Source organism: Lagenorhynchus albirostris, chromosome 8 (genome assembly GCF_949774975.1).
Source record: "Lagenorhynchus albirostris chromosome 8, mLagAlb1.1, whole genome shotgun sequence".
Lineage (NCBI taxonomy): Eukaryota > Metazoa > Chordata > Mammalia > Artiodactyla > Delphinidae > Lagenorhynchus > Lagenorhynchus albirostris.
In genome coordinates, this window is record NC_083102.1 from 48,593,520 (window position 1) to 48,618,504 (window position 24,985).

The 24,985-nt window shown below is 51.9% G+C and overlaps 2 protein-coding genes across 4 annotated transcripts; both read left to right on the top strand.

Moving 5' to 3' along the window:
- Positions 1 to 1,518: 1,518 nt before the first annotated feature.
- On the top strand, positions 1,519 to 10,133 carry HOXA4 (homeobox A4). 2 transcript variants are annotated; one of them, XR_009541971.1, is made up of 4 exons: positions 1,519 to 2,196; positions 5,261 to 5,440; positions 9,654 to 9,736; positions 10,045 to 10,133. XR_009541971.1 is itself a non-coding variant. In XM_060156963.1 (2 exons), exons 1-2 carry the CDS (start codon positions 1,566 to 1,568, stop codon positions 3,099 to 3,101), a joined length of 984 nt encoding a protein of 327 aa, XP_060012946.1. In that variant the 5' UTR covers positions 1,519 to 1,565; the 3' UTR covers positions 3,102 to 3,572. The 2 variants fall into 2 exon arrangements, 1 of the variants encoding a protein (XP_060012946.1); XM_060156963.1 differs by lacking the exons at positions 5,261 to 5,440; positions 9,654 to 9,736; positions 10,045 to 10,133 and adding an exon at positions 2,749 to 3,572.
- On the top strand, positions 9,662 to 24,789 carry HOXA3 (homeobox A3). 2 transcript variants are annotated; one of them, XM_060156960.1, is made up of 3 exons: positions 9,662 to 9,736; positions 21,020 to 21,665; positions 23,070 to 24,789. In XM_060156960.1, the coding sequence occupies exons 2-3, from the start codon at positions 21,140 to 21,142 to the stop codon at positions 23,873 to 23,875; spliced, it is 1,332 nt and encodes a 443-aa protein (XP_060012943.1). In that variant the 5' UTR covers positions 9,662 to 9,736; positions 21,020 to 21,139; the 3' UTR covers positions 23,876 to 24,789. The 2 variants fall into 2 exon arrangements, with proteins under 2 accessions (XP_060012943.1, XP_060012942.1); XM_060156959.1 differs by lacking the exon at positions 9,662 to 9,736 and having other exon boundaries at positions 18,938 to 21,665.
- Positions 24,790 to 24,985: the final 196 nt, after the last annotated feature.

Here is a 24,985-nt window from a genome sequence, read left to right on the forward strand (position 1 = left end):
GGTACACCAGCTGAAAAATCCTTGCTTTACATGCCAATATGAAAGTGTTTTTAGAATGGTGACTATGCTAGTTAAACGCACTGCTTTAATCTAGGCTGGAAAGTAGAGGATCTAGGTATGTCTGTCACTCAGAAAAGGAAAGGGAAAGTACACACAACGAGTAAGGCATCAGTATTTACTTTGAAGATCAACATTAGGTGGAATTAATAAGTAATTTATTTGTTAATAATGGCATAATTAGTTTACCCATCAAATTTCAATTACCAAATGGCAGACAACAGTCCTCTCTCCCTACTTTCCAGAGCTACTGACATCATTAATATGCTAATTTTCAGCAATCCAGAAATTATAGACCGTCCTTAAATATAACTTTAGCCTCAGATACAGCCTGGAAAAGCAACAGCTAAAAGACAAAACAAAATTCTTAGCGGGAAAAGACCCCTCGGCACAGTGCCTATGCTATCCTTAGTTTGTTTTTGTTTGGAGATTTTTCTGAAGTAGGAAGTTGTTGGTCTCAACGCTCGATTTTGTGGCGGCATCATCGCTCTTATGCATCCCCGCCCTTGGGCCACTTTCTCACAATCGCACCTACTACACTGGAGCATGTTTCATTCTGAATCGACACCTCCATCAAATGAGATGCTATTAGGAAGGTTGTTTGCTTTTTTTTTTTAGGTAAAAAACCAATTATCTTCTGCTTCTAAAAGAAAGAAAAAAGGAAAAGTGCTCATCCGGTTGTATTGGAATTGCCTTGCTTTACATCCAGGGGCCGATTTCTCTAAGCTGCTCACCCACCCACCCTTTTCGCTCCTGCCTGGCTTCTCAAACTGGGGACGTTGGGCGCGGACGCGGCGGGCATGATGTGCGGAAGGGAATCAGCTGGTGAGAAAACCGGTCTGTTAGCCTCATTCGTTTTATTCCCCGGCCAGGATAAAAATCGGAATACCCCCTTGGTCCCGACGCCATTCCCTCCCCCAGGCGGCCTCGAACCCTTGAGGACGCCAGGCCAAGCTAGGCTGGGCCCCGAGGTCAACGCTGGGCCGCGGCCGCCTGTCTGCCCCGAGGCGTAGGCCAGAGTAGGGCACGCATAGGGCTCGGTCTGGGCATCCGAGAGGACCAGAAGACTGCGGGCCCTGAATTCCCAGCGGAACTCAAAGTTGGGGGTTTGGACGCCCAAAGCTCCAGTTCCCTCCCTCCTCCTGGAGCCGGACAGCAGCATCCATCACCCGCCCGCGCGCTTCCTGATCCGGGTCCGCGCGCGCGGCGCGCACATTGGCGGGGGCGGGTCACGTGGCGGTACTGGGCGGGGCGCGCGCGGGGCCGAGACCGGGGACGCGCCCGCGCGCGCCCGCGCGCGGGCGAGCCGCGGGGGAGGAGCGGCGCGAACTTTGGTGGCGTCGGCGGCGGAGGGAGGGGGAGGGGGAGGGTGGGATCTTGACAGCGGGGGAGGGGAAGGGAGCGGGGGAAAGGGGGGATGGGAAGCGAGGCAGGAGGGGGAGGGGCCTCGGCGAGCCCAGAAAAACGACAACGCGAGAAAAATTAGTATTTTTGCACTTCACAAATTAATGACCATGAGCTCGTTTTTGATAAACTCCAACTACATCGAGCCCAAGTTCCCTCCCTTCGAGGAGTACGCGCAGCACAGCGGCCCGGGAGGCAGAGACGGCGGCCCTGGCGGGGGCCCGGGCTACCAGCAGCCCCCAGTGCCCGCGGCCCAGCACCTGCCGCCGCAGCAGCAGCCCCAGCTCCCCCACGCGGGCGGCAGCCGAGAGTCCGCAGCCTCCTACTACGCGCCGCGGGCCGCCCGCGAGGCCTCCTATCCCGCAGCCGCGCTCTACCCCGCGCACGGTGCCGCCGACACCGCCTACCCCTATGACTACCGCGGCAGCGCCAGCCCCGGGCGGCCGCCGCAGCCCGAGCAGCCCCCGGCGCACGCCAAGGGTCCCGCGCACGGCTTGCACGCGAGCCATGTCATGCCGCCCGGGCGGCAGCCCCCGCCGCCGTCTCCCCCGCAGCATCGTGCGGCTGCCTCCGCGCCCCCGCGGCGCTGCGAGGCGGCTCCCGCCACCCCGGGCGTCCCGGCAGGGGGCAGCGCCCCCGCGTGCCCGCTGCTCCTGGGCGACAAGAGCCCGCTGGGCCTGAAGGGCAAGGAGCCCGTGGTGTACCCCTGGATGAAGAAGATCCATGTCAGCGCCGGTACGTGGCGCCGCTGGGGAGGCGCGGGAGGGTGGGCTGGGACCGAGCCCGGGTTCCAGGGTCGGGGCGGGGGTCGTGGGGAGAGGCCGAGGGGTTGGGGGCCTCGGGAGGGGAGCCCCCAGCTGGCTCTAGCTACAGTGGGATGTGGGTGTGTGCGCGCCAGCCAGCCGCCTGATCCCAACGTGAGAATCCTTTTGTACCCGGGGTCCCTTTATCGGGAGATTTACGAGACGCCAAACTGTTAGGGCAGTAATTATAGCCCCCATAAATTTAATTGCCCTGGCAGAGGCTTCAGGCCATGTGTCTTTGAAGCTTTTCTTCAGCCCCAATGCCCAGCACTATTCTTTATGGCTCTCGGGTGTTTCCCTTGTCAATAGCCTGTGAAACATTTTCTTTGCCGTTTTATGTATCTTGCGTGAACTTGGTGTCAGGTTATTATATAATGATGATGTCCAATTGCTCTTCCCCCACCCCACCTTCTCTTTCCTCCTCTTTTCCCTCTCTTCCACTCCCTCCTCCTTGGCTTTCTCCTTCGGGGTTATGGGCTTTCAGTCAACCCCAGTTATAACGGAGGGGAGCCCAAGCGCTCCCGAACCGCCTACACCCGGCAGCAGGTCTTGGAGCTGGAGAAGGAGTTCCACTTTAACCGCTACCTGACCCGGCGTCGCCGCATCGAAATTGCCCACACGCTCTGCTTGTCCGAGCGCCAGGTCAAGATCTGGTTTCAGAACCGAAGGATGAAGTGGAAGAAAGATCACAAACTGCCCAACACTAAGATGCGATCCTCCAACTCGGCCTCGGCCTCAGCAGGCCCACAGGGGAAACCACAAACTCAGAGCCCACACCCGCACCCCCATCCTCACCCCCACCAGGGCGCCTCCACACCCATTCCCTCCTCCATATAATCTTCCAGAGCTCTAGACCAGTTCTTGCCCTCACATGCTTTTCTTTCCTCTTCTGCCCGTTTCCCATCCACCCCTCCCCATCTGGACTACAACAGACCCCAAAACAAAACTCAGCTTGGTGAAAAGGATAATAAAAGGTGAAAAGGATAATAAAAAGAAGACATTTTCTGGGTAAGAGTGTGAGCTGGTTGCCGCCCAAGAGAGGACAATGGCCAAGATGCTGGCTAGTGGGACAACCTGCTGGCCTGAACAAGGCTGCCAGGTTTGGGTACCTGAGAAGAACCACTTGGCATCAAATACTTTTGAGATGGCTAAAGTCAGTCGCACAACCCATGCTGACTGGGGACGTGTACATGTATATTTGTTGCAAGCAGAAGAAATCAGACCCTTTTCCTATCTTCCTTATTTCCCCTTCCCTCATTAAGGCAGCTCATACAAGCTTGTACCGAACTGAATAAATGAGTAGACATTGTGGACCTCACAAGATTATTTATTTCTCAAAATGTACAGACCTTGATGGTAGATGTGACACGTTAGTTTCCTTTCCTTTCATTTATTTAGAATATTGTTGTGGAGATATTGTTGTCTTATTCTGAGGCACTATCTTGGGGGAGGGAGAGTGCATTTAGACCCATGTGCAACTCTACAAATTGTGGTGTGGCTCTATAGAAAGACATGTGCTAAGAATAAACTCCATTTAAAAAACAAAGTTCTGAGACATATTTGTGTGTTTCCTACTTTTAATTTAAAAAAAATTATCTCAATTGAAATGGTTGACCTTGCATGTAAAATTCCTGTAGATGGCTTGAGTTGCATTCACTTGGACTAACTGCTCACATAATTTGTTCAACTTGAGCTGAACTCTTGTCAAGTTTGACCCACTGTGGGAAAAGTTCCAAAGAGCAGGAAGGCTCTTGAGCTCTGAGAGGGCTCCTCTTCCCAAACTTGGCCAGGCTTTCAGGCTTCAAGTCTCTGTAAGGCATAGAAACGTGTCCTTCTCTGCAATGAAAGGTGAAACTGTGCAGTGCTGTGGGCCCAGGACTTTCTGCAGCTGTTCTACATGCTGAACTCTGAGCACACTTGGAAAGAAGTGGTCTCTTTGGTATTTATTGCACCTTCACGCTTAATCTTTCTGTTTCCCTGGAGATAAAAACTAGTTTGTGCAAAGAGTTGAGATTGCTTTTTGTTTCGTGGCTGTTTATAAGGTTCTCTTCTTCACTAACTACAGCTTGGGATTTTTGTTTGTTTCTTTTTCTTTTCTTTTTTATTTCTTGAAGCAGGAGCTTTCAAAATAAACTGAATTTTCCCAGTACACCCTCCAGAGTTTCTTCTGAGGAAAGAAAAAGCATAATGACACCTTAAGCAAGGTAGACCTGGGAGTATTAAGTGCTGGAAGAAAGCCAATCTCTGAACTAGGGTCGCCTTCCTCAAATGCTCCTGGATCTTTCTGCGCAACCTAGAGATCTAGACTCAGAAGGTTGAACTCAAACCCCATTCTCAATCTTCATAGCCCTAGTATTTGTTTACTGATTTACAAATTAGTAAAAGAGGATTTAGACTTGGTTGTCACTGAAGGGAGTACTCTGCAACAAGATTCAGAAAACCAACAGCCACTAGCCCCCAAATATTAGAACTGTAACCTGGCTTTGAATGAGTGTAGTTTTTAGTTCATGTAACAATTTTAGCAGAGATGGGAGGGGGGAACTCACCTACCTCTGCAGTATCAGAGGATTTTTAAACACATTTTCCCGTCAGAGGCTAACCATCCTTAGCCAGTAGTCAGTGCTGTTACCCCTTTCGCCTCGGCTGCTCTGTGTGTGATAACAGGCAAGGGTGATTGTTCTCTACCTGGGAGCAAACCAGATCTGAGAGGAAAGTGGACACCAGTCTCTGAGGGGCCACCTCCTCTCCCCAGGAAAATTCAGGGGCGAACAAATACACTTCTTCCCAGGTCAGGCCAAACCTGGCATAAAGTGCATTTTATAAGGTGCCAACGGGTGCCAGGGGTTTCTGGAGGCCCTGCAACTGCTGCTAAAACTTATTAACCCTCCCCCTACTACACTCACTTGTAAAACGCAATTAAATCACGCTGAAAATAGCAATTTCCCCAGGAATCATTAATCACCTCATACAATAAATACTTCTTTGTAATTCAACAGCAATTCTGAAAGGCATTCTCTGGGAAAAGTCTGTGGAGAAGCGAGGGATCTTCTTGAAAATAATGTGGTCTCGGGCAAAGACTCAGCATCTTGGCTGTCTGCTCAAAAAATGCCTAGACTCTTGGTGGAAATTGAGTGTCGAGCTGCAAAACCTCGAATGGCAGATTATCATCATTTAAGGTAAATTCTTATATTTCTCCTTGGTGAGGAAGGAGGGGTACGGGGGCATTCATTAGCTTCATACTGGGGGCACTTGTATAGGGGTGGAAGGGGTAACTTTCTTTCACTTACTCTGAATCTATCCAGGAAAAAAAGAGGATCGAGATTGTCTTTCTAATATCCCAGAACAAAATGGTAGTTTTTGCCCAAGCTGTCTTGATTATTAAGGTGTTGGTAAGGTTTACAAAGCCAAAGTTACCCACGATGATCCAAATGATTATGTCATTTCTTCAAGTGTTTTGCCTGCTTCAGATTTGGTCTTTAAGGGAGTTTGTTATAACAGCTTAGAAAATCCCACTTTGTGCTTCAAAATCGTTCATTGTCTGCCCCTTGCTAGGGCAACCATAAGAGTTCACCCAGAGGACAAATTTTCTATCTCATTAATTTTTTTTTTAAAGCGGACCCTACTGGCCCCTCAAACCCTTGGCCTTTAAAGACAGTATTTTGCGTAAGCTCTGTAAGCCTCCTACAAAAATGACCCTTATACATGCTCCCCTCTTCTTTCTCTCTTTTCCCCTCCTTCCCTCTAACACACACTCATCTGCTTTAGTCACAGAGCCACACTGTGCATGACTCCGGAGATAAAAGTTTTGTCAACATCTGAAATCAACCTAATCGGATAGGAGACACTTTAATGGTCACAGTTTGAATTAAGTACTTAACACTCTCCCCCGTGAAGAGAGATGGCACTTTTCAGGCTCTCTTTCCTAGTTTTGCTGAAATCTACGATATACCCGGTGTTTTATTACAGCAGGAATTCAACTGTGACAGGCATAGTAGAGTACTTAATACCCAGGATGGACCTCCTGGGAAGATTACCTAGATATATGGAGAGTGGGCCCTCCACACAGCATCTTTGACTTTGTATTCACCTGTCCCAGGGTGCCCACATTCCCCCCACTTCTCAGCCTCCTCCCCATGGGATGAGTATCACCATCTCTCCTCTGTCCCCCTGCTTCCCTGAGCTTCCAATCTGTGCTGCTTTTCTCACCACTGCCTTTTCTACAGCCCTTTCAACATAGAAACATATCCACGGCTCTTTGGAATGGAAAGAAAGAAAAACCCCGAAGAATCACTGTAGCAAACAGAAACCTGGGACTTCCTGTGTGAATGCATTGGTTCTGTGCAGGCAATAGGCTGTTCTTTGTACTCTCTTGGTCTCTGCATCCCTAGCTGCGGGCTGGTATTGTAGAACATAGGCTCACCTTTCCCAGCAGCTGCTCCTGTTGCCCCTTGTCTATATTATACACTGGCCCAAGAATAACTGCTTCCTCTCTCAAAGAGTAGGGGCTGGGAAGGAGGAGGAAGAGAGTGTGTTCTAACTCCTTGATAGCATCAGGGAGGCTGCTGGCGCTGTTGTGAAACATTCTAGTCTGAAACTTCAGTCCTGGAACTCTGGCATCTCTTCTTCTCAAGGCCCCAAACTCATGGGGGCCCCTCTCCCCCACCCCTGCTTTCAGGCCAGTCCCACCCTCTCTGGGATTGATTCCTGGGGCTAAAAGAGATCCCCTGATTGAAAGGATGTCCAGGGCAAAAGAGATCTGGAGGCCATTTTGGTTCAGTCTTCTCAGTTTACCAATGAGGAAACTGAGGCAGCTGAACGCTTCCCCTTCACGTTCTTTATGTTAATGAGTGTGTAGTTTGAACAGCGTCTTTGGTCTCACCTTGGGTAGGGGTAAGTGTACAGACATCTTTTCTCTGCAGCAGCCTGGAATGGACATATGCATCTGAGCTTACACTTGAAACAGAGGGCCACAGGTGTCCAGAGGCCAGGGAAGAAGGGTGGTTTCTTGCCTGATGAGCCACCAAAGCAGCTGGGGAAATCATGTAACCAAACTGCTTTAGCCAGTGCGCTGAGACAGGTGGGCTGACCTCTGGGCTCAGGAGGGGACCGACATCAGGGCACCTGACTGTCCACAATTCTCCTAGTCCTGGAACGACTAATTCTACTATGGCTGGCCCTGGGATTTACATGGCGGTGGCTTGCCTGGGAGCGGGCATCTGCGTTTCGGAGGCCTGGGAGCTAAAAAAGTTAAACAAGGATCCTGGTTGCAGCAGATAAAGGTGTAGCGCCTGTTCGAGGGAGATATTGAAATTGTAATCTTTGTGGTCACGTGACTCATTAAATAATTAATGTGGATCGTCAGGAATGGATCGGAGTCGTCAGGGCTTCACTAGGAATGAATCTCTCAGAAGTGAGTCCCCCAACTTCCTATTTGATTTTTAAAAGCACACATACTCAGATTTGTATCCAAAGGCTTTTTAACTCCTTCAGGAGTGGTGGAAAGAGGCCATCAGCGGCCAGGACCGGAGCTGGCGGGCCCACGCTGGGTCTTGGGGCTTTTCCTGCAGGGGTTCTGCGAGTCTGTGGAGCGCGCCGCGCCCGGGCAAACGTGAGTTCGGGCTCGGGATTTCTGCGGTCACATCTTGGCTTTGGTGATGAAGTGGGACGGATGAGCAGACAGTTGGTAATGTTCTGATTCGCACTGGGGAAGGCTGCAGAGATACCACAGAACGGACGCGCGGCTTTGTCCAATTTTCCCGGTGTTCATAAATCACCCGCGCCGGGCGAGCGCCAAAAACGCGGAGAGAGAGGCCGCGGTGGTGGCGGCCATTGCAGAGGGAGAGACCTGGGTAGCATCTCTTTGTGACTCATTAGTCTGAACGATTTATGGTGGAACAGCAGCCATGAATATTTGACTTGGGGATAAGGAAATAGCAACAACAATGATCACCATAATAATGACAATACTCCTAAGCGTGAGGAGGTGGGGATGTGTGTTGTGGTGGATGGTGGTGCAGCAGATCCTTCTGGGGCTAAGCTGAGTGGTAATGTGCAGGGTAGCTAAGCCCCACCTTGCTCAGGGTCAGGCCAGGATCCCCAAGGCCAGGGGGCGCTCCCTTTGGGGACATAGAGGGCAAGTTTGAACAAGAGAAAGGGCCCAGCATGGATTCTGAGTCCCAAGTGCTTGACGGACAATGGGGCCTGAAGGTCGAGGTGGTGGCAGAGGGCAGCTACCTGCTGGTGTGCGGCCACTTGTTCAGTGTGCTAGAGGGCCCTGAAGCCTGAGGGTCAGGGTACTTACCGGCTATTTGGTAGCCTCTCTTGGCACTATCAGCAGGATTGCATGGACGCAGGACAGCCACTGGGGCTAATTTAGGCAGGCTGGAGTGTGGGGAGGCCACCCAGGCCTCGGTGAAGGGATAGTGGGGCAGGGACAGAGCTGTGGAAGCAACCGGCCCTCAGAGTCCCAGCCCAGCAAAGAACTTCTCCAAGCCTGAACCCAACGCACAGGAGGATTCTTTGTCCCTCCTCAGAGTCTTCCCCCATCCCCTGAAAGTTGGCTGACCATTTGGTAGTTAGAGAGCAAGAGAGGGTTGCAGATATCTTAAGGAATGAGGCAGCAGCGGAATTAGGGCCTGGAGCGGCTCGTGGCTGCTGTGCATAGGGAGCCTGGGTAGGGCCCCCAGATCGGTTATTGTCTGATGCCCGCATCCTTCCCCGTTTCCCCCACTTCCAGAAACCATAACTGGCCTACTCTGAGGGACTGGGCACTGTGGTGGTCCCGCCAGCCCACTGGGACCGAGAAAGGATGCCCCAGGGCTTTAATGAACCAGAAGACAAAACCTCACAAGACTGCCCCAGCCCATGGGCTGAGCTGGAATCTGATTTCGCGCCAAACAGAAATGAACACTATTAGTGAGGTTTCAGGAGAGTCCGTGATTGAATGCTCCCAGACAAGGCTTCCCTTTGTTAGCAAAAGAAAATAAAGCGTGCATTCACATCCCCAAGTTGAGGTGCGAGAGGAGCTCTCGCAGCAGAGCGGACACCAACAGAAAGCCTCTTCCACCTTCTTGTCTTCCTCCGTCTGGTCCATTTTCTTCCCCCGCTTCCCCTCCCCCCCGCATAAAAAGAAAAAAAAAAAGAGTGTGGGTGCGGAGATGGAGTATGTATTTATTTTACAAAAATAAATCATGATCTTCAGGCTATTTGTAGACCGGAACCTTTCAAGCAATGAGTGAGCCGCATGGACGAGTGCCCTGGCGACTCCTCCGTGTCCGCGTCACCCCGGGGGCCACCCGGGTGCCCGCGCTGCCTTCGTCTCGGCCTCCGGCCTTCCAACTCCCTTCCTCCGCAGCCGCTGTTCACCCTCTGCTGTTTGTTTGTCCGCAGAGCGCCCAGACACCGGAAACGGCGGTTCCCTGAGCGCCCGGAGCTGGAGACACTCTCGAGTTCAGTCTTCGACATCTTTCGAGGTAAGCGCTGCGTCAAAACTCTTCACTGCCCCGGGTTTCGCACCGGGCCTTTGGGCAGGAGTTTACTTTCCGTGGCAGCTGCAACCCCATGCCCTTTGAAAGAGGTGCTGGTCAATATTTAACTTCAGAGGAGTTTTGGGGCTGGTTCCCCTCAGCTGCACGCCCAGCCAATGCGGGGCTTCAGCGGACAAAGCTCTGCCCCAAAGCTGGCCTCGTACGGAGGGGCGGTTGCATAGACCAAAGATGTGTGTCTGTGTGTGGGGCAGGGGGCTCAGAAGGGTGTGTTTGTCCCCTCCGGCATGCCCCAGACAGACCAAACCGCTACACGGAACAGCAGGGCAAAAGCAAGTAGAGGCCACTGGCGCGGCGGCCGCTGCGTGGGCTGCTCTCCTTGTGGACTGTTTGCGGCGCCTGCGGAGACTGTGAGCTCGGCAGTTGTGGCCAGTCCCAGCTCTGCGTGGAGGAAACTTGTGTCGCCGCCTTGCAGTTTCTCCTATCGTTTTGCCTTTTCTCGGCACGAAGGAAGTTGCTGTATTTCAAATGTGTAGACCATCGCAGGCAGCTGGGCTTCTGGGTTTCTTTAGCCGGGCTGATCCGCTGATCCTCCTATACGAAAAGCACGAGTTTTGTATGTCTCGGCGTTTTCTTTTCCTATTTGGAACAAGGGAAAACTCTTTAAAATTCTTTTCAAGTTCTGGCTTAATTTGTTCTCTTAGTTTGGGGTGCAGGGAGGTAATTACTGTGGTTTATTACCTTGTAAAAGATCCATAAATTTGCTGCCTGTTTGGGGGAGGGGCTGCTGGAATAGCTTTCAAAAGCTTGGGTTGAAAGAATGGATTTGCTTTGTGCTTTCAGGAATTACTTATTTTAAAAAGTTTTCTGAGATTTTTATCTTCTATTCCCTAGGCCTCAGCCTTCCCCGAAATCCGCTCCTACAATAGATACCAGGTTGTTAATTAATCAAAACATGCTATTCAGTGTTGCTCTAAGACTGATATGGTATTCCAGATACAATTATTACTTTATCAGATAGGAAGTAAACAGAGTAATTGTAAAGCTGGTTATGTTCTCAGCTACTGTATGTCTGTTTATACCAAGTATAGATGGAGCATTTCAGGAATTTGCAACTCAGTGTGTACTTATGATTTGCATCTCTGCACACAACAGAACCACTGCATGTGTAAATAGTTGCAGAGGTCTGCGGCCATGTGTATAAAATGATATACACATCCATATGGGTCCAGAGAACTTGGAGCTCATTTGTACTGTAGTTGCACCCACAGGAAATATCTCATGTTAAATAATGATCTATAATCTACTCTCTCTCACTCTCTCTCACACACACACACACAATACACACACACACACACACACACACACACACACACACACACACACACACACACACACACACCATGAGCAAAGAAGGCCCTACCTGACGCTGAGTAGAAAAACCACTAGAGTTAAGTAAAGGGAGAAAAATGTTAAGTGTATTTTTGACAGAGAAATCAGATTGCAGTGTTTGAATACAGATATAGCTAATCTGCCAACAGCCTTGCAAATATTGACTCAAGCTCTGTATCCTTGGTCACCTGCTCCTTCCAAGACAACTTCACGGCTATTTTGGCTCTGGTGCACGGATCCAGGGTATGTGTCCCCAGCCCTGGCCAGGTTGGGTGGGGGAGTCAGGAGAGGGCGGATTGGCAGCTGGGTTTCCCAACCTGGGCTTAGATACTTGAGCATCTCTATTCTTGTTCTCTGGAACTGAACCATAAAAGACCCACAGCCTTGCTCCAGGAAAGTGGGTTTCGGAGTGGTGAAGGAGGACTCTCAGCTGCTGGTTCCCCGGGGGCTTGCCCAGACCAAGGTCTCATAGCGAAGCTGTTTTCACCTCAGAAGTTAAATTTCCTTTGACTTGCTCAGATTTTTCCCTTCACATCCCACCCAATCACCCCATCCCACCCCAAGTCGTTAATGTTAATTGTTAAACAGCAGTTGGAGCATTAACTGGGCTGTTAATAGCGGTATAGAGGCTCCTGGCTGGAGCTGAGATGCTGCTGGGCCTTGCTGGCGTTAAGGCATTTCTCTGAAGCAGTACCAAAGACTTCTCCCATTGATTTATGGCCTCGGGAGTTTTGGTTTGCTCCAGATTGCTCTGAGAGTTCTGAAGGGGGCCCCTTCTCATCTTTGAGTCGAAGCCTGTGCAGAAACTTTGGTTGGGAGCAGGCAAGGGGTTTGCCAGGTTATCTGGAGAGCTCAGGGTGAAATTGTGTGGGTGGAGGGGTAAGGGGAGCAGAGGACAGTGTATTAGTTGTCTGAGTCCTCGGGGAACTGGAGAGTGCTTTTTGAAACCAGCCTTTGGTCCTGTCCTCTACCCCCAAAACGTGAGAGAAGCAGGTTTTCACTTTGGGTTCTCACTTTCTAGCTTGTGGCTTCGTTCAGAGCTGGGAAAGTTCACAAAGAGGTTCTCTCCCAGCTATCCCACAGACAGAACCTTATTGGAACACTACCTCTAGCTTAGGCCAGGGCTTACTTCCAAGGGATTCGGTCTCCTCCTCTTTTATTGCCCTTGTGATTTGGACATCCCCATGACCAGGCCCCTTTGCTGAGGGCCTTACATTCTCACCAGGCCTCTTCTGCTCCTCTGTGGGGGAGGAGAGGAGGGAAGGAATCACGCACAGCTTCCGGCAGCTGCTACAAGTGAGTCCTCACACTCAGAGAGGCCTAGCCAGCTGAAGACCTACTCTCGAGGAACAAAAGAATATGGCATGAGGATCTTACCCCCTCAGAGCACTCCCCTAGTTCAGAAACTAAGGCCTGAAAAGAGGAACTTTTTAGATGGCTCCTGAGAGGGTGAAGTGTTAAAGTCAGTGGATGGTGTCACCAAGCAGAAGGTAGGAGTTGGAGTGGGATGGGGAGGGGTAATGCCAGGTTCTTCCTGAGCTGAGTTGGTCCAGTTCAGTTTCTGATGGTGGACACAGAGTTGTCTTGGGGGAGGGTGGGCAGACTTGTCTGCAGAGAGGGTCCTAGATTGTCTAGTAGGTTAATTCAAGGGATGCCAGCAAAGGTTGGTTCTTTTTTTTTTCCTCTCTTGCAGAGACAATTAGATCATTTCCCCTTACATTTTTCATCATCAGAAGCTTATAATTTCATGTATCACTGAGCTATGCACTAAGGAAATGTGTAAGTACAGATTTGGCCAGGGCGCTTGGTCCCTTCAGATTTAGCAAACCCTGACCCACCACTCTAGAGCCAAGCATCTCTCTTCTAGGGGGTTCCCGTCGAAAAAAACCAACTGGACTTGGAGGAGGTGCTTCAGCCTTTTGTCAGGTAATTATGGGCCTTTTGGGTTTCTCCAGTGGCTGTGGTGTATGGTGTGGGTGTTAGCAAACTCCATACAATGGCAGGCCATTAGGGAGTCCACTGACTAGGCCAGTCCTTATTGGGTTTCCTTCTGGAAACAGGGCTAGCGCCTTGCCTTTTGACATACTGGCCAGTGGGCCAGGGGAGACTAGAGTGCTTGGGTGTTCTGGGTTCAGTTTATGTGTGAGTGGAAGACTGTAAGGAAAGTTCCGTGGACTGTAAGAATGGAGATAGAATTGCTGTTCCCTTGTGTCTGGATCATGTGTAAAGAAATATAAGTAGAGATAAGTGGCCTTGTGTGGCACGTGTTGGGGTGGGAGGAGATGCCCCCAGCGTCCTACTGCCCTAGACAGTGCTTCCCTTCCCCATTGCTGGTCAAGGTCCCCCGCTTCACCTCCCCGAAAGCTAAATGTTCTGCTTGGAAACCTAGTTCCTTCAGTGATTCCCTATTTCAAATAGAAGGATTTAAGTTGACGTATGACCACGTGAGCACATAATACAGCACATTATTGTGGCATTTGGAGCGGAGACCCGGGCGGGCTTTGCCTGTGATTACGTTTTCTAGATTCTCTACAGAGCGAGAGCTTTTCCCCCCACCCCCTCGCACCCACCTCCTCCTTCTCCTGCCCCTTCTCCGGAAAGCGCTTTCCTAGCGGGTTGCAGTTTTCAGCGCTCATGGAGCAGTTCTGGGCGAGCTAGCGATGGGACTCCAGGCCACACCAGGAGGATGGAATTTATTTTAAGGTATTTCCGTTGATTGTTCATATGTAGAGTGAGTTATGGCTGTGAGAGACAAAGGTCAGGTGAGGAGACCCTGGTTCAGGGACAGGACCCTCAGCCCTTCTCTTCCTTTGTTTCTCCCTTAGAACCGAAAGCATTTGAAAGATCCCCAGTAGCGCCTCAGACTGAATTTAATTCCTTGGAAAGTATTGGGGGGGCTGTAAAGGAAGGGGCACTCGGGGGCTACTACGTGGGCCTGGTGGCCTCCGACGCTCCAGTGGCTTTGTCCACTGCATCGGGGCTTGAGTCCCAGAAGCTGAGCCCCAGGCAGAGGGAGGGTCCCAAAGCGCCGGCTCGGGCCAAGGTGGCCCACGCTGTGCTCGCTGGACACGACTGCCTGGAGCGGGTGGGGGCTGAGTGAAGGAGAAGGGGGATCGCGCCCCATTTAGCCGTGTTTGCCGGCCAGGATGGAGGGTGAGGGCTGACCTGGACAGCCAGAGCAGCTGGGAAAGGGAAATCAATGAGCGTCCAGATGCGCTGCCATTTTATTGATGATGCTTCGGGCCACTTTGTTCAGTGCTGGGTTGCAGGAAGCGCTTTCCCACTTGCCAGACTGAAGGAGCTAGACCCTGAGGACTAGCCATTGTTTCCCTGAGCACCCTCTGCCCGAGTAGGGGTGGAGAAGGACAGCTCAAATCTCGGAGAGGCTTGGGGTGGGGGCAAGCGTGCTGAATGCCCAGAAGCTCTGTTATTCTAACATTCAGGAGACAGAGAAAGCAGGGAGCTGGAGCTGCATTTGGGCTTCATAATGCACAAGGCTTGGGCGCCCCCTTGTACGCCCTCAGCCAGCTAGGAGGGCTGGAGGACTGGCTGGTGTGCCCTGGGCTGGAGGGAAGTCTGAAGGCAGTCTGCAGAAAGCAGAGGCAGACGTCTCAACGGTTTCAGAGCCCCAGAAACGGTGCTGTAGCCAGAATGGGGGCAGAGAGTTAAACAGTGTGCTTCCAAATTACTGGGAAAGCCTGAGCTAACTGGGCTTTAGGGACCCAGCACTCCTGGTAAGGATGGAAACTCCCTAAAAAGGTGATGGAAACTTCGCTTTCCTTTGCTCTTGAAGCTCTTGAAGCAGAGAAAACAGATGCCTACAAGGAGTTGGGAATCGTATTTGTCTCCTGACTTTAAAAAAAAAATCTTATTTCGTTCTGCACTGGAAAAAAAATCAAATCAGGTTTCCCCTACTTGAGTGGGATTTACTTCCCCAGATGGAAGGGCTGCTTCAGCCCTCCTCCGCTACTGGCCCAGGCGCTAACCGTGTTTAACTGAGGCCATTTCAAGTGCTCTAAAACACCCCTTGGAAATAAAATGTAAGCTTTAATTGCTGTTCAATTACTTGTCAGCATTTCATATGATTTATGACCCAGTTCTGGTACATTTTTGACCCAGTTAAAGACTCATAAATAATATAGTTTCGCTAGAAAGAATGAGAGAGGGAATAGAAGAGGTTTGCTAAAGGCATCTTTTTATTGTCGCTTCAGTGCCAGCACGCGGAATAAATATCTAGGGATGGACTCTTGAGCTGACTCTGTATAAAAGTGTGCACGGAGAGAAGGCAGTAGTGGCGTTTATAGAGAACCGGTTGGTTTTTCCTCCACGGAAGGAGCTAAAGCCACTCCATCATAGCTAAACAACAGCTATACTTTTTTAAAAAAGGCTAGTCCCCTTTTACCCTCAAAATGCCAACTTCAACCTCACAGGCAAGCTTATTTCCTCATTGATTTTCCTCCCCAGTCTGGGATTTCTATGCCTCTTCTTGCCAACAGTTATTCCTCACCTTCCTCCCTGGCTGCATAGCCAGCCGTGGAGCCACCCACAGGCCCTCGCAGATAAGTTCACAAGGAGGCCCCTGTGAAGGGTAGAAAGGCACCAGCGCACCTCCGCTGTTCCATAGATTCTTCTAGTGCTGAGAAAATGTTTTCTTCTAGTCCACATGGGCGAGGGATGGGGGGCGGGGGCATGGGACTTAGGGGTATTGGGGCAGCCAAGGGGTCCTCTCCCCAAAGAAAACCTCAGCGGTTTTGGCAGAGCCGGGTGCATGGCTGCGGGATTTACCTAGAAAGGGCGCGGCGGCGGTGGAAATCGACTGGCGATATTTTTCTTTTAAAAAGCAGTAACAAACAAAAATCCGTCAGCTATTATACATTATTATTTTTAATCACCTCGCCTGCCTAGCTCCAAAAGCCAATCTGTTGGATGTCAGCAGAGAGGCCTGGACCCGGGCAGTCTGCGTGCCAGGCCGCCAGACCCTAGTCCTGAGGTCCAAGCCCTACTTCTGCCCGCCGCAGCCCGCAGCCCGCAGCCCAGAGGCCACCTAGTCGGGGGCGAGTGGAGGCCCGGCCCGAGCTCCCGCCCCGGCTTTCCCAGGGCTCCGGCGGCTCGGCGGGTCCAGTCCCCGCGTTTTGCCGGCACAGCCCTGACGCCGGCGGAAAGGTATGCGCCCGGGGTGCCCCATCCCTCACCTCGGCGCCCTGGGCCATCCCCTCCCCCGGCAGGTTCTCACGAAGAGCTGGCCTTCCCGGCAGCTGGCTTAGCTGAGAAAGCGGCGAGTCGCGTCAGCAGTTTGGAGGAGAAAGTGCGGGTTGATTATTGACCCACGCCTTCTTTCTTCAAATGCCACATCCAACCCGGCCGGTTTGAAGAGAAAATGCCGCCCAGCGGATTTTTGCGGCCGGCTCTCGCCTCCTACGCTGCCTGGCTACCCCTTTCAAGTCGCGCTGGAGCAATATGCCATAAGGAGCAAGTGTTTGCTGTTTTGTGCTCTGTTTACAGCTTTGGGGCGCCGAGTCATAAATCTTGCCCAGCCATAAATGACAAAAACCATTGGTATGCATGAGGCCACCCTGGCCCGGAGTGCTTTTTGATTTCTCCCTTTTCCCTTGGCTTTGTTTTTGCTCTAAGGTGACACTTTGGCTCCCTGACAGTTTAAACATACTACTTATATTTTTAACACCTTCCTTTGAGAAGGACCGGCCGCTGACACCTTGGAATTGCACGAAAGCTCCATTTCTCTCTTTTTGCCACACACATATCCTTGCAGAGTTCACTTCTGAATCTGGGGAGTTGAGGGAGGCGTTAAGGAGGAGAAAGACCATCCATTCTCCTTAAAGTTTTGGCAATGTTACCAGGCACATCGGGCCTTTCCTCTGCTCAGCGTCCCTATCTACCACCAATTAGGGAAGAAAATATAGGTGTACGTTCCTGCGGGGGGTCAGAACTTTATCTGTCTTTGCCTGAGAGTGAGCTGCGTGTTTGAACTGTGAAATGGGCACAGAAGAGCTGGAGACCCAGGATTCTAGCACCTTTGTGTGTACCTGAGCCCAGAGTGTCCCATTTCACGGCCTGGACAACCTGCATCTCCCCCAGGCTACTTCCCTCCCAGCCGCCAGGATTTCAAGGGTTTCTACTTAAAAAATATAACCAAAGACACCCCAGTTGGCTCTTGGGGCGGTCTCCCGAGAAAGGAGGCCCTATCCCAGCTCCCCAGAGATTGGCTTTGAGGTTCTTGGATTGGGGGTGGCAGGTGAGGTGAGGTAAACTGCCCAAAGTCTGGGGAACTCTCTTCTCCTGGTTCCGTCATCCCTTCGCCCCGCAACTGGAAACGTCCAGGGCACAGGGTAAGGTGGTTTCCTAAATGGATTCCTAAGAAAGAGAGCCCCTTTGTGAGAGCCGTTTGTCCTCATTAGCATAATTTTCCTGGACTTCAGTGACGCCTAGGAGCGGGGAGAGGGAGGGCGGTGAGGGTTGGGGGGAGGCTGCCCTCCTCCCGCCGCCGCCGAGCTCCCCCGCTCGCTCCCATCCCTCCCCTCGCCTCAGCCCCATCCCCCACGCCGGCCCACGTTCCCCCCTAGCCGCCTCGGCCTCCCCTGCCGCCCGCCCCCAGCGCCCCCCACCGCACCCCCCGACCAGACGCTGCTCCGCGTGTAATATTCATAAGAAACATACCCACGTCGGTGCCACTAGCCCAGGCAGAGCCCTGCGCCGCGCTAGCGCTTATCTCCGGGCCGCGGCTGCTGCCCTCGGGAAGGGCAGGGGGCGGGGGTGTGGGGGAGGGGAGGGAGGGTGGGTGGGTGGGGTGGGTGGGAGGGGGGGTCCGAGCCGCCCCAGTCCGCCCTGGGCGAGCCGTGCCGGAGCAGCTAGGCGGCCACGCTCTGCACCGCGGCGTCCGGGCCTCGGGGTCTCCCTCCCGCCCGCCGTCTCGCCTGATGCTGAGGGTCGGTGCCCAGCCTGCGCCGAGGGGACCCGGCCGGGCTGCGGAGCCGAGCCGGGCCGGGGGCCGGAGCCCGAGCCTGCGCTCACGGCGCTCATCAGAAGTTAAGGTAAGCGGGGCCACTACCGGCCGCTCTCGGCGCTGAATGGTGGAGTTTACGTCTCGGTGATTTATGGCTGCAGACTTAAATCTCGGTTCAAGAAGAGTTCACAAGCCGGAGCTTCCTTCCCGGCAGTGACTGATACCCTTACACTTCGAGTTCAGGCCGCTCTCCCATCCCCGCCCCCACCTCTTCCCTCTCGCTAGCCCAGCCTCAACTTTTCGGGGTTGGGGAGGAGGGGAAGCAGTGGGCGAGGGAACGCGGGAGCTCTTACCCGCTGTTCCCGCTTAAACTCGGGGTGAGGGCAGGCCGAGGAAGTGGCGGGAGTGGAAAAAGGGAGCAGTGTCTGAAGGAAGGAGGTTGAATTTGGGCAGATCTTCCAGAGAGACAATAGGGCTTGCTTCCTGCAGTCAGTTTAGCCTCCTCAACTCTTTCAGTTTTTGCACCTGGGGGTTACTGTCCAGAAACGGATCTTTTCAATGGAATCTCCTCCCATCCCCAGCCCTTGCCAGGGGATGCAAAGCAAAGTTTCCTGGCTGGCAAATCTCCAACTTCTTTACTAGGTTGCAAACTTTGGGGGCTGGGGTGGAGTGGGGTGGTGGATTATGTGGGCCCCAAGGTGGTTATCCGTTGGCCTCAAACAATAGGAAGGACTTTGGTGGGTGAATTCACATTTTAAGTTTATGGAGGTTGTTGTTCGCTCTTAGAGTTTCAACGGTAGTTTTTATTATTTTATAAGACAATGCATAACTTGACGAAAAGACCGTAAGCCGCAGGCTGGTGTAGCCTGTGATAATGAATTAGCAAGTCACTTGAAATATTGCATGTTCAAAATCAACTTAATTTTGTTTTATCTAATATCTGCTGTTCAAGTGTCTGGAGTAATTTTCTTAACCTGACGTTTTATTTTACACAAGCCCAGTATCTTAAAAATTTATAATGGCAGACATTAACACTGCCAAATGTAATTGGAGTTATTTTCAGTGAAAGAACAGGAAACGGAGACATTAAATTGCTATTCTGTTTTAAATTTTATTTTATCCTTTATTTACTTTTTGATCATGGTATCTGTAGCTTCCTATCTATTTCCAAAAGAGAAACAATACTCCAGGGCTTAAGATCACGTACAATAACTCCGGATAAGGGCTGCTGTAATTTTTAATTGAGGTTCTGGAAAATTAATTGTGCCTGTTTTCCAGATGTTGGTCAGATTGTTGGTTTAATAATGAAATCCAAAGGAGTCCATTATTAAAAACAAAATTATAATCATCCACTGCTATATGCTTATTACATTAATTTTTTCTAGTTAACAAAGTGTCTGCTATTCCTGGAATCTTGAATAACTTCAGGACTCGAATACACATAGTTGAGGCATGAAGTGTAAGCCCTTTTCAAATTCAATTACAATGAATTTGTCATTGTAATTTTCTTAAATGGTCAGAGAGACTAACATTCTGATTGTGTGTGCGGAGCGACTATTTGAACTCACGTGAAAGTTTTCTGAGCTGAGTGAGAACCGGAGGTTGACCATGCAAAGGTGAAAACAAAAATAAAACATAGATTTCACTTATACAGTATGTTTTCTAAATAAAAAGGGTTGAGAAGGCTTTCGATTGCTTTTTAGATTTCCAGGTTTGTCCTTTACTTGGTGTTTCTGAAGCAGGTAAATAGGCCAAGTAACAAATATCAACAACAACAACAGCACACAAAGATCAGGGAACTCTGGCAGGATTTTATGGCTTGTGCTTCCATCCCTCGTCCGGAGCCAAATGACCCCCATACATCACATTACATAGCAGTTTCTAAGACAGAACCTATTATCGTTAAGTTGGAAGGAGAGTTCAAGCCGTGGTCATGGAGATGACGCTGGTTTTTCAGGTTCCTGATGGGTTTTTTTTTCTCTAATCCATCATGTTTTAACAGGTAGAATTTGATAGTTGCCCTGAATAACAGGACCTCAGAAAGTCCAAGGCAGGAGGGTCTGGAGACCTTCTGTAACAGGGGCAAAGAGGTGGGAGTGGCCTGCTGGGACCTGCCTGAGAAATAGGGAGAGGGAAGGAGTAAAGAACTGTCCAAGATTTGAGTTTAACTTCCTGGAGAGGGTGTCGTTGTTGGTCCATCCCCACCCAGAATGTTCCATCCAAAGTTTTCTCTCCCCTCCTTGACCACAAGGGTCTCATTTGGAGGAGGTGGGTCATATCCCTGCACAAGGGTAGATTAACTGTCTAACAAGCTCAGCTTCTGAAATCGACAAGGGTCCAGTAGGGCTATTGCCTGAAAAAAATTTGTGCATACCTCTCTTGGGTGCTGGAAGGTCCAAGAAGGGCCTGGACGGGAAGTCACCCTGCGTCATGGTTCTTTTGGCAAATATCAGTCCTAAAGAGAGGATTGGAGAAAAAGTTGGTGACCCAAGCTCCCCTTTGCCCCCTTGCCCCTTCCCTATGATCTCCAGAGGGGAGGAATCCAAGTTGTGGAGAGGAAGGGACACCCCAATTTTCTTCTTCCCTGGAAAAGAAGGGATCCAGAGCCTGTTCCTTTCTAGCCCATCAGGCCTTTCTTCTTTTGGATTCCAGCTCCCCTAGACCCGGCTTCCGGACCTCTCACTCTCCTCCCCTCTCCCCGGAAAACACCCCAACTCCAGATGCAAGTTAAGCAAATATTTGTAGCTGCCAGTAAATTCCAGCGGCTTTTTATAGCGCGGCTCTCTGCGCCCGGGGCCAAATCGTGCTGCTAAATATTGCTGACCACTTTTTCTTTTATGGCTTTCATGTCACTTAGCTATTGAGAGTAAGATGGATTTGCGCGGAGCCCTCACGGCGCTGCGATTCTCGCCCCCCAGGTCTGCGCTGGGCGGCCATTGGCGGCGGAGCGTCACGTGACCGCGGGGGCGTGCCAATGTGCGCCCTCACGGGTGTCAAGCCCCTGTCAGAGTTTGCGATCAAGATCGTGAAACAACGCGATGCAAAAAGCGACCTACTACGACAGCTCGGCGATCTACGGTGGCTACCCTTACCAGGCAGCCAACGGGTTCGGTTATAATGCCAGTCAGCAGCCGTACCCGGCGTCCGCAGCACTGGGCGCCGACGGCGAGTACCACAGACCCGCCTGTTCGCTCCAGTCGCCCGCAAATGCCGGGGGCCACCCCAAGGCGCACGAGCTGAGCGAGGCGTGTCTGCGCACCCTGAGCGGTCCGCCCAGCCAGCCCCCGGGCCTGGGCGAGCCGCCCCTGGCCCCGCCGCCGCCCCAGGCCGCGCCCCCTGCCCCACCGCAGCCGCAACCCCCGCCGCAGCCCCCTGCGCCTGCCCCCGCCGCGCCCCCGCCCCCCTCGTCAGTCTCCCCCCCTCAGAATGGCAGCAGCAACCCTACCCCCGCCAGCGCAGCCAAGAGCCCCCTACTCAACTCGCCTACCGTGGCCAAACAAATCTTCCCCTGGATGAAAGAGTCTCGGCAAAACACAAAGCAGAAAACCAGCGGCTCCAGCTCAGGTAAAGGGCCGCCTTCCGGAAGAGGGTCCACTGACCTGGCTCCCAGCCCCCCAGGCCACTTCCAGCCACAACCAGCAAGGTTTAGGAGCGCTGGGTTCTTTCCAGAATTCACCACTTCTCCTCCCCCCAACTCTCAAAGGTTTCCAGAGGCTTTGCAACTAGGGAAGTGATTGGACTCTGCGCAGGAAACCCCAGAGAGAGACCTGATGGGAGTCTTTCCGGACCTCTCTTATGAGCAAGTGGGGCCTAGTGACTTTGGAGTCCCTCCCTGTGGCGTTAGGACCTTTGGGCAGAGCAAACCTGAGCAGCACTGTCTCTTTTTAGCACAGCTCCTCATTTCTAATGAAACACTGGCACCCACCCCACAATGAAATGTGACAGAATAAAAGCAGGCCTCCAAGTCAGAATCAATGCTCTGCCTATGATCAGAGCCTATTTTTAATTTTTGCTCCAGTAGATGGAGTGGCTGCCTTATCTCTGGGAAGGCCCTACTCAGACTTAGTACAATGAAGGCAGCCAGGGATTTCCTGGGGGAGGGGATGCTAATGGGAACCACATGGGCCTCCTGGAACCAGATTCCAATAGAGGACAGGCGCTGGGTCTTGGGTTCCCAGCCTCTTCGTTTCCTTTGCCGCTGCCTTCTCCAGTTGCTAGTGCTCTGTTCAGAACCTGAGCATCTGGGACCATCCAGAGCCAGGATTTGGGGGGCCAGGGAGGAAAGGATGGTCAAGATTAGTGGCCAAAGCTGGGGCAGGCTGCTTGATGACGTGGAGAACCCTAATTAATAGCATCCAGCATCAGGGGGCTGGGCCTCCCCACCAGAAGTGGAATCTCTTTTCAATGGGATCTCTTCTTTCTGGCAGAGAAGGCCTTCCAGATTGGAGCTTCCACTCCACTCGTTTATACTGGACAGATCAAATAAGTGGCCAGTTGAGGCAACTGTCCAATCCTTCAGTCAGATAGTGATGGAGGGAAAGGTTTATTGAGCGTATATTAAGTGCCCCACATTCCAGTTACTGTGAAGGGAATGAACATGGTGACGCCTGCCCACACGGAGTTTGTAGTTTGATAGGGCTGAAGGATCAGTAAATGAGTCAGAAAGTGAATAGCTCCAGAAGGGAAATACAGACCAGGAAGGCAAACAGGGGGTTCTGCTTTTCTGTTCCTTCCACACACCCCCTTGGAGAGGCCTATGATTTGCAGCTTTACTCAATGACGGGCTACAGGCGCTGTTTCCCCACCAGGACAGAGGACAATACGTAGTTCCTTCTTCCCCTTTCTGGGCCCTGACAAACGGAGGGATCTTTGGGGCCTGGAGGAAGGAGGGGCCTGGCTGGGTCAGGGGCTGGGCGGGGCTGCAGGCAGCCCCTGATGCCACTCTTCCTCTCTCCTCTGATCTCGCAGGGGAGAGCTGCGCAGGTGACAAGAGCCCACCTGGGCAGGCGTCGTCCAAGAGGGCGCGCACGGCCTACACGAGCGCTCAGCTGGTGGAGCTAGAGAAGGAATTTCACTTCAACCGCTACCTGTGCCGGCCGCGCCGTGTGGAGATGGCCAACCTGCTGAACCTCACCGAGCGCCAGATCAAGATCTGGTTCCAGAATCGCCGCATGAAGTACAAGAAGGATCAGAAGGGCAAGGGCATGCTGACATCATCAGGGGGCCAGTCCCCAAGTCGCAGTCCCGTGCCGCCCGGCGCTGGCGGTTATCTTAACTCTATGCATTCGCTGGTTAACAGCGTCCCGTACGAGCCCCAGTCGCCCCCGCCTTTCTCCAAGCCCCCCCAGGGCGCCTACGGGCTGCCCCCCGCCTCCTATCCAGCACCCCTGCCCAGCTGCGCGCCCCCGCCGCCCCCGCAGAAGCGCTACACCGCGACGGGGGCGGGCGCGGGGGGCACACCCAACTATGATCCGCACGCGCATGGCCTGCAGGGCAACGGCAGCTATGGGACTCCACACTTACAGGGAAGCCCTGTCTTCGTTGGGGGCAGCTATGTGGAGCCCATGAGCAACTCTGGCCCCCCCCTCTTTGGCCTAACTCACCTCCCCCACGCCGCCTCGGCTGCCATGGACTACGGGGGCGCTGGGCCGCTGGGCAGTGGCCACCATCATGGGCCCGGGCCAGGGGAGCCGCACCCCACCTACACGGACCTTACCGCCCACCATCCTTCTCAGGGAAGAATTCAGGAAGCCCCCAAGCTCACCCATCTGTGATGGTGGGCTCGGGGCTGCGCGCCAGGAGAGTCCCCACCCCACCCCCGCTACCTACCTTTCTTCTTCGTTTGCTTTTTTTGTTTGTTTAAGGTTCTTCCCGCCCCTCCCTTTTCTCTCTCCCCCGCCCCCCCCCCCCGGTTTGTTTTCTTTGGTAACACGTTTTTATAGTTTATGTGACGTAGCAATCTTGGTTGCTGGAATGGCTGTCAGTATCAGTAGCGATATTTATCTCCTCCCGCCCCTCGCTCGGCCGCTGGCCCTGCACCTTTACCTTCTCTACTCTTTGATCAGAAACAGGGTATATGAACAAATTTTCTAGCCAAGTTCTTTGATGTGAATTTGTTCGTACATTATGGCTCCCGAGGGGAAGCGATTACTTTTTTTTTTTTAGTTTTTAGTATTTTTTTTTAATTGCACTTCTTGTAAAGAGCGAGAAAAAATCAAAGGCGCTTTGAAACAGGGGCTCCCTGTGCAAGGATGACTAAGTGTACGTCTTTCCGTGTGTGTATGCTGGTGAACAGTCAGATTTATTTATATTTTTTTTGCAAGCATTGAATAAGTTTTAAATATTATTTATCCCCATCCGTTCGTATTTATATTAAAGAAATTCTGTACCCTGATTGTTCAGAAGGTTTCTTGGGCCTTTTGTTCAATGGTGTATTGGCGTACATAGAAAAAAATTTTATTCGAAAGGGAAATAGAATTCCTTTATAAAAACAGTAACGATGCAATAATACCAGAGAGGATCCAGCTTCTGAAAACAGTGATTTAGGTTTGTTAACATCAAGCGAAACTGAAAAAAAAATCTGTAAACGCGAAAAACGCTAGGTTTGTTTTGAGAGTTCTACATTCCTTGCTGCTCACATTCTGAGAAACAAAACAAAAAAATAAAATAAAGTTTCTATTCTGAATAATATCCGTGTTCAGAAGGGATTCTTTGGCCGAAGATAAGGGTCTGCGTGGAGTCCAGGCAGAGGCGAACTGGCGGAGCAGGCCGCGGCAGCCCTCCAGCTCCGGCTTGAGGCCTGGCCAGGCGGCTCGCCCGGGAGCGCGGCGAATCCTCGGGAAGGCAGCCGGAGCTTCTCGCGGCGGCAGTTCTGGAAACGCTGA

Excerpts from the sequence above, each read along its gene's own strand:
- HOXA3 (XM_060156960.1), top strand. The coding sequence starts at position 21,140 with ATGCAAAAAGCGACCTACTACGACAGCTCGGCGATCTACGGTGGCTAC. Across the intron at positions 21,666-23,069 it reads AACCAGCGGCTCCAGCTCAG|GGGAGAGCTGCGCAGGTGAC; the intron begins GTAAAGGGCCGC and ends CTGATCTCGCAG.
- HOXA4 (XM_060156963.1), top strand. The coding sequence starts at position 1,566 with ATGACCATGAGCTCGTTTTTGATAAACTCCAACTACATCGAGCCCAAG. Across the intron at positions 2,197-2,748 it reads GAAGATCCATGTCAGCGCCG|TCAACCCCAGTTATAACGGA; the intron begins GTACGTGGCGCC and ends ATGGGCTTTCAG.